Below are 13,360 nucleotides of genomic sequence, written 5' to 3'. Positions count from 1 at the left end.
TTCTTTAATGTGGCACTAATAAGCTTACATAATTATGAATACAATACAAATGCAGTAATAAATGTTTAGGATAAAAAAATAACTGCAACGATACCCAGAAGTTACGCACTACACCTTTTATTACCACGCCTGAACGTGGCCAAGTCGTTCTGAACACACGAGGCCAGCAGGTGGCGCACACAGCTCACTTGGCAAACTTTTATAAGATCATGAACCCTCTTTTACGCCTCCTTGTGAAATCTACTTCCGCCCGAGCTTTTACTCTGAAGGCGGCCCTACGCTATTTCCGCTGTCGTTGGCGCGCGCTCTGCGGTCGCAGTAGGGACATCACACACACACTGACACAGAGTCAAGCGCATTAAGGAAATTATTGAAACATCTCTTTGTTTGGCGGAAGCTCGTTCAGCCTCCAGCGGCTCATGGAGAGCGCAGCTCCGCTTGTCCGCACCGGGGACGCGCTGATCGGATGCCTTTCACCACAGCGGCGCCGTTAGATGCTTTTCCAATCAGGATTAACTGGTTTTTGACCAATGGCTCCCAAACATGCGCTCCTCTCCAGCAGTGGCCCCGGGCTCCGAGGAGACACCTGTCCCCCCGCCTCCTCTCCTCCTCCTCCATGGAGCCTGGATCCAGCGGGGATTCTGGCCGCCCGCACGCCGAGGAACGTGAAGGGGACGCGGGCGCTGAGTGGGATGACGGCCCGGTGGTTTGTGGTACTGATGCTGGTGATGCAGAGCTGCGTGGCCGCTGACGGTAAGAGTCTCGTGTTGTGCTGTTGTCCAGCCTTTGATAGTAAATAATAATCATACTATTATTATTATTATTATTATGATTAATATAATCATAATAATAATCATAATAGTACCTGACCTGCAGCCTGAGTGGAAGTGCATGTTCTGACTCCTTTATCCCAGTCGTAAATCTGGATGAATCTCATCATTAATGCAGATTTTTTTTTATCAGTCAATCATCAGAGGACGTTCAGTGTGATGAAGATATTGTTTTATAATCAGATTGTGATCAATGGAATCATCTTATTTTTGACGCGCGCGCCTGGAGCTCTGCTGTGCTCATCTTCGGGGCTTTGTTGTGATATCTTTATACACTCATTAATCCTAAAAATCAGCCTGATTCTGTTAAGTTTATATTTATGTTTTTGAGTGTGTCTCTGTGGTGGTGGGAAACACAATAACACGGGGCCGTGTTATGGATGTCACGTCTCCAAACACGCAGCCAGAGACGCATGGTGCTTGCACTGCACCGCAGCCCTGCGCCGCGCCGCGCCGCACCGCACCGCACCGCACCGCACCGCATCGCATCGCATCGCATTCACCATGAAAGTTTTAATTTATCTTTATGTTTATTATTCATTCGCTGAGCATTGAAACCCAAGGTCGTCAACCTGGAACATGATCCACAGGGAACGTTTTCATCCTCAGCGCAGATCAATAATTGATATAATAGTTTTATTTCTTTATTATTTTTTCTTCTTCTCAGTCATGTCGCTGTGACATCCCAAAGCTCTTCAACAACAGGAACAATCGTGTTTATCATTTCATAGGTTGTCATACTTAAAACAGACAAATTAAAGTTAAACAAAAACCTCAACACCAAATACTGTTAATACTCATTGTGAATTAGTTGCACCTTTAATTCCACCTTTTAAATTTGAAGTCAAGTGTTGAAGTACTTGGATAAATATAATGTGTTTTTATTTTTATGATTAATTTCAAGGATAATCAAATGTATAGTAGGCAGAATTATTTTAGGGCACTACTGCTCATTAATTTCATAATGGGTGATCTAAGGGTGATGTAAAGGTTTATTACCTAAGGGGAATAAAAAGGTACTTTTTTTATTATGGATTATTCGATGGCATACAATTCTTTGTTAAAATCTTAATTTATTGTTAGAAAAAGACAAATCATCATAGTTTAATGTCAGATTTATATTAGCCCAAATAATAATATGTTTGTTTGTTTGTTTCATTCTCGATGAGATGAGATTAAATTAGATTTTATTGATCCCAAACTGGGAAAAAATCTCATATTACAGAAACGAAAAATGTGAATGTGAAAAGTACTAAAAATGAACAGAGGAAGCAAATAAAAGTAAAAAAAAGAACTCTAACTCTAGCTAACTCCAAGCTTTAACTCAACTTTGTCTGCATGATAGATAACTATTAGCTTAATCCTAGCTAATTTCTAGACATATTTGAGCTAAACTTTGTCTGCATTATAGATAGACTGATGACATTTAGCTTAATCTCAGCTAATTATTATTTTCTTTAGCCAAGTTATATAACGTCTAGCTGACCTTTAGCTAAGTTTTAGCTAACTTCTTGCTAAATCTTGTCTGCATTATAGATCGATAACTTTTAGCTCAATCCTAGCTAATTTCTTAGCTAACTTCTAGCTAAGTATTAACCAACTTCTAGCTAAGTTTTAGGTACATTTTGTCTGCATTATAGATGGATTATTATTAGATTATTTAGCACACCAACTTAATTTAACTTCTAGCTAACTCCTAGCTAAGGCTTAGTTAACTTTTAGTTGTATTATAGATAGATTGATAACATTTAGCCTAATCTTAGCTAACGTCTAACTAAGTTTTGACTAACTGCTAGATATATTTGAGCTAACTTCTAGCTAAACTTTGTCTGTGTTATAGATGAGATTTTTGCCTCTTAAGCATTTACAGATATTTAGGGTTTGGAGATGGTTTCTGATTTTCAGTTTTCTGATGTTCAATTGAATGATTTTGACCTGTTTTGGACTGATACCATTAATGAGTATCTTCCCTAGTATTTAATGAACTGGATTTTTTTTTCCCAGCAATCATACTGCTTTAAATTCAAACGTTTTCTTGCCAAAACACGAGAATGAAACATGAAGCCAAAGTATTTGGAAAACAGCCAGGCTTTTATTCATCCAGCATCTCCAGTTAAATCGTCCCGCTCACTGTGGACATATCCTCTTTTATGTTTTGCTGCTGTGTCACTTTAAAGTGATTTTATCCATGGTTGTGGCCCAAGGAAATCTGAGTTTCTGTCTCTTTTACCAAGTAACTGAAGCGTTCAGCTGCTCCATGTAGTTTTAGAGCGGGAAAGGAAAAAAAACCCTTTGTGTGTTAGTGTTTTTCATTTCTAACAACATGGATGGTTGGCTCGTGTGTGTGTGTGTGTGATTTATGGACAGTCTGGTCAAAATGTCACGTGAATAGGAAAGTGATCCTCGAGTGTGTGTTTAGTGTGTGTAAGCATGTGTGTCATGATTGTGTGGGCGCTTTCTTTAATAGGTCTAAATAGATCTTCATCCTCAGTCAACAGCTGAGATCTATTGGTGAGTGTTACCATGGGAACAGGTCTGGTTCTTATGTTCTTTTTTGTTCTTCACTGTGCGTCTGCGTTTGTCAGTCAGGTATTAAAATAGCGCCTGAGTAAGTGCCCGCTCACAGTCCTTTGCTTAACAATCACCCTTCACGACCAGACAGTTTTCTGGTCATTTCTGAGTCATTATAGCTTCATGCATATTTACCACAGAGTTTGAGGGACAAAAAGGAAAGACGAGCACACGGGAGGTGCAGATGAATACATCTGGAAGTGGGTAGATTCCAGACGCAGTACACCAAGGATTAGCGAGACAGCACAATGGTGAAATTCACAAAATCAGAAGACCTACTGTCAAAGTAAATACGTTAAAAACGAGAGCACTTATGCCATGTTTCCATCAAAGTGCAGTTACATTTGGTACAGTACAGTTTGGAATGGTAAAGCCCTCCGTCAGGCTTGTATTTGGAATAGTACCTTTAATTGGTAGGTGGGGTGTGCGCTGTGCCCGATGGCCGCGTCAGTGCGGTCGTGCGACGTCGTACCAGTGCAACAACAATTCTGCTGTTTGTCTCAACATGACGTCAAGCTTATGAGAATAGACTGTAGATGTTGATGGAACACCATTCACAGGGGAGTGACTCTAGTACCCCAAGGAAGGGTACCAAAAAATCGAACGTTATTTTGGTTCTATTCCTAATGGAAACACAAAAATAACAATACGTACCAAACACAACGGTCACACGGAGGTGTAGTGGTTAGCACTCTCGCCTTGCAGCGAGAAGACCCGGGTTCGAGCCCCGGTTGGAACAAGGGCCTTTCTGCATGGAGTTTGCATGTTCTCCCCGTGTGTGCGTGGGTTCTCTCCGGGTTCTCCGGCTTCCTCCCACAGTCCAAAAACATGCAATGTGGGGATTAGGTAAATTGGACACTCTAAATTTACCATAGGAGTGAGTGTGAGAGTGAATGGTTGTTTGTCTCTATCTGTGTGTGGCCCTGCGATGGACTGACGAACTGTCCAGGGTGTACCCCGCCTATCGCCCGATGTAGCTGAGATTGGCACAGCACCCCCCGCGACCCTCTGGTGGAGGATAAAGCGGTTAGATGATGACTGACTGACTGACCAAACACAACCTTTAGAGATGGCATACCTCCACCAAGGCTTTAACACTTCGTCACTTGCATACCGATGTAGAACTTTATCACCTGTAGCTGCAATCTTACATAAGCATGACAAAATAATCCAGATCTGTGAAGGTAATCTGGATCAGATCCCGAAGAAACCTACTCTGATGGTAGAGTGTTTGATCCTGTATACACCTACCAAATTTCATTCAAATCATATTCAATTCAAGACGTAAGAAATTTTGTAGATAAAAATTGTAGATAGGACGCTGCAAACTGAAGAACAAACCCACACCATTAAAACACATAATCTCCTAATAAAGCTAAATGGAAAAAGCACTAAAAACTCTGCACTAAAACAGGGATAAACATACAAACATGAAACGATGAACTCACATGGAACAGAGAGTTCATAGCACCCGTACACATGAAAATTATTTTTCCGCATGGAACCAGCATTTTTGCAATTTTTTGATAATTGATCAATACAAAAACAAATCTATCTATTTTTTCTTTTTAAAAACATTACATTTGGTTTACAGTCAAAACAGTGCGTCTTGAAACATTAACATAGAACGTGTGTGTGAGGTCATTAAAGGCCAGCGTGTGTATCAGAAAAGATTAGAAATGAAAAGAGCAAGTTGTACTGTCTGTTTCTGGAAAGAAATAAGTGTGTGTGACTAGATTGAAGCTTTTAGTTGGACGGCTGATTATGTAATGGACCTGGGCGATAGCATCATGTGCTGCAGGAAAGAGCTTTGTCACAATAAAACGCCTCAACGCTTCTTTACGACACCTCGGCTTTTAACAGTGTTGTCAGATTCTGGCTGCTCTTTGCAGTGTTTGTGGTTTATGGTGCGTCTTCACCACGGGCAGACTGTGTAACGATGATGCCTGCTGTCACGCTAAACGTCCCCACTGTCGACTCTCTGCTCTTACTGTTGCCAGGCAGAAACGCAGACATGGCTGTGTTATACAACGAAGATAAAGTCTGTTCCACTGTACAACAGTTTACCACGTGAAACTCATACACAATACACAATACACACTAATGTGCTGTGCCATTGTTATTAAGATCGGTGCAGTATCTCACAGTGCAATCATCTTTGCTGCAATAATTAAACAATTACTAAATGAATTGGCAACATGTTCTGACATTTTATGGACCAAACAACAAATTGATTAACTAGCAGATGAATTGATAATGAGAAAAATGGTTAGTATACCACTTACAGTATATTTTCTGGTCATACACTGTCTATATCGTAGATACAATTCTAGGGCTGCAACAATTACTCAATAATGAATCGTTACTAAATGAATCACCAACTATTTTGTTAATCAATTGATCGCTTTGAGTATTAAATGAAATGATTAGTTGAATTAATGAGCTAAAATTAGTCTATTAACTAAATTAATAACATAAAGAGCAATGTTCAACATTTTCTGACATTTTATAGCTCAAACAGGTAACCATGATATTCCATTTTCTGCAAGTGGAGATGTTGCTTAACAACGGCAACTGAGAAGTATGTGAGAAATTAGGATTGATCAGGTGGTGAGATATACAGGTTACGTCAGTTTGAGGATGGATTATAACCCCTCAAAGCCTCCTGTTAAACTACTGTAAGTGGTTTTGTTCAGTAGCACCATTACTGGCTGAAAGACAACAAGTCTTCTAACTGAAATGTAACTATGGGTCATTTTGGCTGATCCCATCAATACGAGCCATAGGCACAAGTGTTAATAAGGTTAGCATTAGGGCTAAGAATGCTTTAACCACCAATCGAAATGTCGTTGGAAACCTCATTGAAGCGACTTGAAGACGACACATCCAAGGTACCAGATTTCTGTTATTTACACTACCACTAGGGGGTGCCTATTTATATATCTATATAATAACATATAATATAATCCACATTCCTGAGTTATATGTGGTTGGAGGGCAGTCTCCTGAAAGCCATTCGGACAACAGAGGAATGTTAAGAAACGACGTGTGTGAACATGTCGTTGAAGTCCCTGCTCCAGTCAGCAGGGGCACTGCTGAGGTGGCGAGCTTTTACACTCACACACACGTAGGTCCTCCCTTGGTCGTAATAATAATAATATTACTAATAATAAATCATCAGAGGATCTGAAACATCATTTTAACCTGAATTAAAGAATGACAAACAGGGGTCCTAAAAATGTCCCCTGTTAGCAATGATGTCCCCAGTTGGTGAGTGTATAACGACGCCAAAGTCCACTCTTCTGACTCTGAAGATAATCGTCTATTTCTGGAATGTGTGCGTTTGTGTGTGTGAGAGAGATGAAGACTGACTGGACTCTTCAGAGAGTGAAGGAGTGAGCGAGTGAGAGATTGTAAATACTGTATCTCTTCAGCTTTTACGTTACATTATGCATGTCGACGCAGGCGTAAAGTGTAGAGTGCGGCTCTGCTTCATACACAAGTGTTCTTTTTTAATCCTAATTAACCTTCTCTTTGAGTTTGTTTATAATGTGCTGAGGCGGCGGTGACGCCACATACGTTTCCTCACTGCTGTGCTATCGCAAGGCTAATTATTTTCCCCCCATAAATTCACTTAAGAAGCACTTTGATGCGCGAAGCGTCGCTCCACAAGGAGGCGCTGCGTGTTCCGCGTTCACTCACGTGTTCACGCGGTTCTGTGGAGTGTGTTTCACGACACGCAGCATCGCGTTTGTCAAGTGTAAGCTACTTAACGTTCATTATAGAGACGCTATGGCGCATGGACGTCTACATGTAAGAAGCAGGTGCTGTGATGTTTACCTCCAGATGTGGTGTAATTAGAGAAAACAGCTTAATTAGTGTGTGTGTGTTGACCAACAAACATCTGCACTGCGTGTGATGGAGGATAGGATTCAACCTAATTACACACACACAGAAAATATAATTTCATACATTCCTCAACACTAAATATTAATAATTATGATCATTTCTTAACACATATTGACAAAATGCTCTTTTGTTCAATATGAGGCAATAAAAGACCAGAAAAATGAAGACAGGACAAGGTTTTTATAGAAGAACGAAAGAAATGTTCATGTATAAACAATGAAATAACATAGACATCGTAATATAGCGTTCCTTTGGGAGCCTTGAATGGCACTGGAACCAACAGCCTGATGTTTTTATTCATGCGTTTTTAAATCTAGATTGAAAATGTACATACTGTCATTTTCTTATATCTTACGGAATATATAAACTGTATATACGTCACGTTTTAACACTGTGTTATAACGCTGCGTTACAGTCTGTTTAATGCCATGTTTTAACACATGCATTATGGTGTGTGTGAGTCGCAGGCTTTGTCTGTGACGTGACGGCTTGTTGTAACTCCGTTATAAGGACGCGTGTGTGTTTACTTGACGTAAAAGAAAAGAAAATGTCTTCAAGGTCGTCCGCTTGAGCTCGGGTCCTCAAGTCAGTTGGACTCAGCTGCTCTGTCCACATCTTCCAGGACACACTGTGAGAAACGTCCATTTGTTTTCCGATGAAACTTTGTCGAGGGGAAGTTTTTGGTCGTTCCTGGTGTCAAAGAGGCCGACAGACAGATAAACAGACAGATAAACAGACGGCAGGGATGTTGTTGCTCCTGTAGCATCTTAAAAGGAAAAGGACGGAAGGAGGAAGAGAAACAGCGAGAGAGAGAATGGAAAATGAATCATCCTCTGCTTCTCAAGGGTTCGACTGGAGGAGAGAAGGATTTATTGCTGTTTGGCCTCCTCTCCTTCAACTTAGCCTGTGTCACTGCTGCTGCTCACGTCTCGTCACTCACTCACTCACTCACTCACTCTGTGTGTGTGTGGCCTTGAAGTCACAGTCAATGGTGAGCTCCATTCACTGCAGTGGCTCTTGTTTTTGTTGTTTTATCTGTGAAAATGAAAATGTATTCATCACGTTGCAAGTTAGGGCTTTACAATGTCTTCAAAGGGAGAGTTTTGATTTATTTGAAGGGCGGTTACATGACGTATTGACGCTGATTTGAGCTACTTACGTTTTCTTTCCCTCACCAAAGTGCATTAAAGAAGTCGGCGTGTTCACCTGGTCTACCGCTGCCTCGTGTGGTCAGTTTGTGTCACTGAGGTAAATCAGAACGAATCATTTCCGGACCGTGGATCGACAACTCCCCGCGTCCTGCGTCCTGTGTGATGTAAAACTGCTGATTTTGGTGTGTGGAGCGAGTGGCGCGACAAACTTCAGTTTCCAGCGAGAAAAGTCGCTTTAAAGCCAGAAATTAATTCTTTAGATAATGTAGACGTAAGTGGACGTAGATTTTATTAGTCGAATGTTTTGTTAAGTGGCTAAAATCTGTTTTGTCCCCTCTGTTTCCATAGCGATGTCTGAAATGTTCTCTCTCTGCTCAGGTGTTTGAATTATGGACATTTGAAGCAATCGCAAACAGAGAGCTTATCCAGAGTTTGACCTCGGCCAGGATTTGGAGTTATTATCTCGCAAAACACTCTCTCTCTCTGTGTGTGTGTGTGTGTGTGTAAATAGCAACTATAAGCTTAAGTGCCCACACGGCCACGCGGGGCAGTTCGCTCAGGAGGGGGAAACTGTTCACCGGACACAGTGGATTATGTTTTAATTGAACAAAAAGAAGAGCAGATCCCGCCGTGTGCGTTTACTGCGTCTGAAATCTGCTGCTTTCAAGTTACACCGGGCTTTTTGAACCTGTTAATTAGTGCTTGTTAACCAGTTATTAACAGGGAAACACAGTGAGTGTGTGATGTGTTGTTTTTTGAGGGTGTACTTGACGCGTGAATACGGGCTTTCCCTTGTTTTCCTGTGTGTGTGTGTGTGTGAAACTACAAACAGACCTTTTCTTAAATTCTCCAGAGGAAACGCTTCATCTTTAATAATGTGCTGTATTCCATGTTTTTTTCCCCATTAAACTGCATAAGAAAACAACACATGTCGACACGTGACAAGATTTTAAAGAAGAATTCACTCTAAATGTAATTATAATAATAGCTTTATTGATATAGAACTTAACAGTGTGCTTTGACAAAGGATTATGTTTCATTTTATATAAAATGATGAGAAAATTACATTCTTAAAAATGAAAGAAAATTTTTCAGTTTTACTGATTTCTTTTGTTATTATGGAGCAAAGAAACCATGAATATATACACATTTATTTGCATTTACATGCATTCCTGGGTAAAAGGAAGCACTCAAACTGATTAACTGGTTATGGAAATAGTTGGTGATTAATTGAGTCATAGATTAATAATCCATTAGTTAATCTGTGACCTCTGTAGTGTCAACATTCAAGTCTGTTTAGTCCGTATTTGTATGTTTGAGCGTCTTCTAAAGACCCGCAGATATAAATCAAGTGGGTCTTTGGACCCAGTATGAGACACTGGTTTTTATCTATTTTTTAATATTTTTATTGTATGACTGTGTTGTGTTTATACTTTATAAACAATAATAGTGTAGTATTTTATTGTTTTATTGCATGTTTCATTGTCTGTTGTTAGGTTTATGATGTAACCCATAAATGTAAATAATTTTTTATTTATCTCAGATATACAGCGCTTTGTTGCAGCTGTTGTGCTTTATGAATAAAGTTGGATTGGATTGGAGTAGGAAGTGAAGGTGTAGTCCAGGCAGATGGCTCCGCCCATCTAAAATTATATTTTTTACCATAGTTACTGTGTTTCGGATACTTTCAGGTGACAGACAGAATATTGCACCTTTTTAATGTGGTTTTTGACGGTTTTTAGACCTCACCAAGTCTGCGATGTTTCTGCCACACAAGAAAAGTGTCTGGTTGATCATTTTGCTCCTGAAAAACCTCCACCTCTTCTTTCTCCACCCTCCAGAGACGTTAACAACGTCTTCACACTGTAGAGCCCAGAGCAGGAAATGGAGTCCAGTCGTGCTTCTTTCCTCTCTGTTGTTCTGCAGATTACAGATTGTACTTGTTATTTCGTGTGGGTGGAAAAAAAAAAAGAAAAAAAGAAAAAAAGATTTCCCACCAGTGACCAAACTCAGCAGCAGACGGTGATTTAGACAAACAGGGAAACAAGAGAGTTTTTTTGGCCGTCGTTGATTCACAAAATGGTTCCAAACGCGAGGACAAATCTTTTTCCCCATCGCCCCACTGCAAAAAAACCTAAAAGAAATCACAAATTTACTACTGGCTCTTTCTCAGTCCACACCTGAGTCACCAGACCACGCCCCCTGCTCTGCTCCCACTGCTTTGCATTTTTTGGGGCGGAGTTAGCCTCAGAAGAGGGCGTTTAGTTTTAGCCCTTTGAACCGAGGACTTGATTATTTATCGCAGCTCAAAATGCAATTACAATACCTGTAAAGGTAAATCGCAATTCCATTTTTGCCCCAAAGCCTCCGACAGACTTACCAACAACTTTAACCCTTTAACATCTAAGCCTCAAAATGTCTATATTAACCATAAAAGGGCCAGAAAATGTCCCATTTCCCCAGAATAGCTTTACAGTTGCAGTTTTTTACAGTTAAAGTACTGTATTCACAATTTAAAATCAAGAAAAAACAAAAGTTTTATTGAGGAAAAAAAACTGCACTGTGTTAAATTTGAACACTTTAAAACATATTTAAAATAACATTCGTTTGAGTTTTGTCTCAATGTGAAAAAACAGGCCAAAGAAATGGGAACTATGTACCACATGTTGGCTTTGATGTGCAACTTCTCAGCTTTCAGAAACTGGTGGAATGTGTTAAAGGGTGAATGCAGAACTATGCAGTATTATTGTTTTTGCCACTAACGTAACAGCGTCAGAGTCATTGTGACGTCTCCACTGCCCCCTACTGTCTGTTAGCAGGAAAACCAACCGCGCAAGATCAGATAAGCTGACCCGGTATTTTAGTTGTTATCATGGCAGAGTTGGCGTTAAAGAGGCAGAGAAAATACGGGAGCGTTAGCGGTGACTTTCGGATGGATAGATGTTTACGGTGGCGTCGTTAAAAACACGTACTCCGAAGCTGTAGGGGGAGCTCTACACTTGCAAAATCCCACTTTAAAGCTTTTCTTCATTTCCCAAGACAACAAACGTTTATGACAAAATCAACAAACTCTCAAAATGTAGTTTGGAACTTGGTCGATCAATAACAGCCCGGATATTTTCAACATACATTTGACTCGTTGTCTCCTGCGAGGAACTTCCTGTCTACCGTGTTTGAAGGCTCAAACTCTTTCTGATGGGTAGGTGATCACCTACCTCTTTATCTTCTACACGAGGGCTCCTGGAGCCAATCCCAGATGACATTGGGGTGAAATGCAGGCCTCTCTGAGTGATGTTGTCAGGGTCCAAGCCACAAATGGCAGGGGCCCGAAACAGCTCCTGGCACGGATTAGTGCGAGGAACCTATCGTTATCCTTCATACGTGACGTCGTGGTCATTTTTGAGGGGGTGCCCCCAAACTCTAATGTGAGTTCCACCGAATTTCAGATGTTATAGATGAAGACGAACAAAAAAGTCAACCGTAATCATGGCCTCAACTCTAATTGTTTAAAGTGCTGTTGTAAAATGACAAATCATCAGCGTGGAAAACATTGTCGCTTAGATATAGATATAGATAGATAGATATGTATATATATATATATATACATATATATACATATGTATAAAAAGTATATATAGATAGATTTGAATTTAAAAGTAGAACAGTAAGAGCAAACGGGCAGAAGCGCTAAATGGCTGTATGGGGCAAGCTGCATTTATTTATTTAGCGAATGCAAAGTCCTCCAGCCAAGCAGTTGCCTCCTGGTCTGCTGTACGGAGGGTGACTAATCCTCCTCTAGTTTTTGGAGAGGGCAAGCTTCAATGATGTGCTCCATTGTCTGCTCCTCTCCACAAGCACACATTGGGCTTGTCCCAGAAAGTATCTTTAGCAAGCTATCAGTGGGTCCCCGACCCAGACTTTGAGAACGACTGTCTTAAACAATAATGACAACCAAAATGTCCAAAACTAGGTCTTAGTAGTTATTGCGGCCAATATATGTAAACCAAACATTTACATAACTGAAGCTGACATCTTTTATTGCACAGAAGAAAATAAATAAACTGTCGGTGAAATTCTTTGTCATGTAATTTGAGCACAAATTTGACCAAAGCAAAGGATGTTTGGAGCAGAATTCAGACATATGCACTTTATATAATCTTCAAGCTTTTCACTCAGCGTCTTCCATGTTGTGCAGAAAGTTCAGCCAGTGGATTAAACGTATTAGATTTATTAGATGGAAAAGAATCAATTGACCTTTGCTGCTTCCATTTATCCTCAGCAGCAGCAGCAGCAGCGAGGGGAACATTCCCCTGATGAAGAGACCATGATGCCACTGTGCAATATTACGAAAGACAAGGGCGTCCTGGCTGCAGTTGAGAAAATAATTAGATTCAAGATGAACGCACAGAAATAAAAATGAAAGCTATGACGTCCGGGATTATCGAGGGTCGTACTGCAGGCGTTTGTGTTTGTGGGAGATGTTGGTGATGACCGTGTGGTGATTCTAGAGATAGGACGGTAATGCTGTGTTCACACCGAACGCGATGTGTTCGATGGACGCAATGGAAGCGCTGGCCGCAAGTCGCCGTATTTTAAACACAACGAACGAACTATCAGCCGCATTGTTGCGTTCTCTGTTGTGGAAACATCTGCAGAAAGAAGACAACGGGATGGAATGGAACATGTTCATGTTTTGTGTTCCCTTCTTTTGAGGTGTATTGGCGACAAATTTGCGTCACGTCCAGTGTGAACAAAGCTTTGTCTTTTGTTGACCGACTGGTGCGAAGCTTGGTGAAAAAGAACAAGATCAGAATACAGGCGGCCAAAATGAGTTTCCTCCGCAGGGTATGGCCGGGCTCAGCCTTAGAGATAGATAGGGTGAGGAGCTCGGAGTAGAAC

The 13,360-nt window shown here is 40.7% G+C and overlaps 1 protein-coding gene across 2 annotated transcripts in view; it reads left to right on the top strand.

Moving 5' to 3' along the window:
• Window positions 1-325: 325 nt before the first annotated feature.
• kiaa1549la (KIAA1549-like a) overlaps window positions 326-13,360 on the top strand; it is a 79,244-nt gene continuing 66,209 nt past the window's right edge. For both annotated transcript variants that reach the window (XM_044036583.1, XM_044036582.1), the window contains exon 1: window positions 326-753. In XM_044036583.1, coding sequence (XP_043892518.1) covers window positions 531-753 — 223 coding nt within the window. In that variant the 5' untranslated portion in view covers window positions 326-530. The remainder of the gene's footprint in view (window positions 754-13,360) is intronic.

The sequence above is a fragment of the Solea senegalensis genome, linkage group LG10 (genome assembly GCF_019176455.1).
Source record: "Solea senegalensis isolate Sse05_10M linkage group LG10, IFAPA_SoseM_1, whole genome shotgun sequence".
NCBI lineage: Eukaryota > Metazoa > Chordata > Actinopteri > Pleuronectiformes > Soleidae > Solea > Solea senegalensis.
The sequence above is the reverse complement of the archived record's forward strand: the minus strand, read 5'-3'. Positions and strand labels throughout refer to the sequence as shown.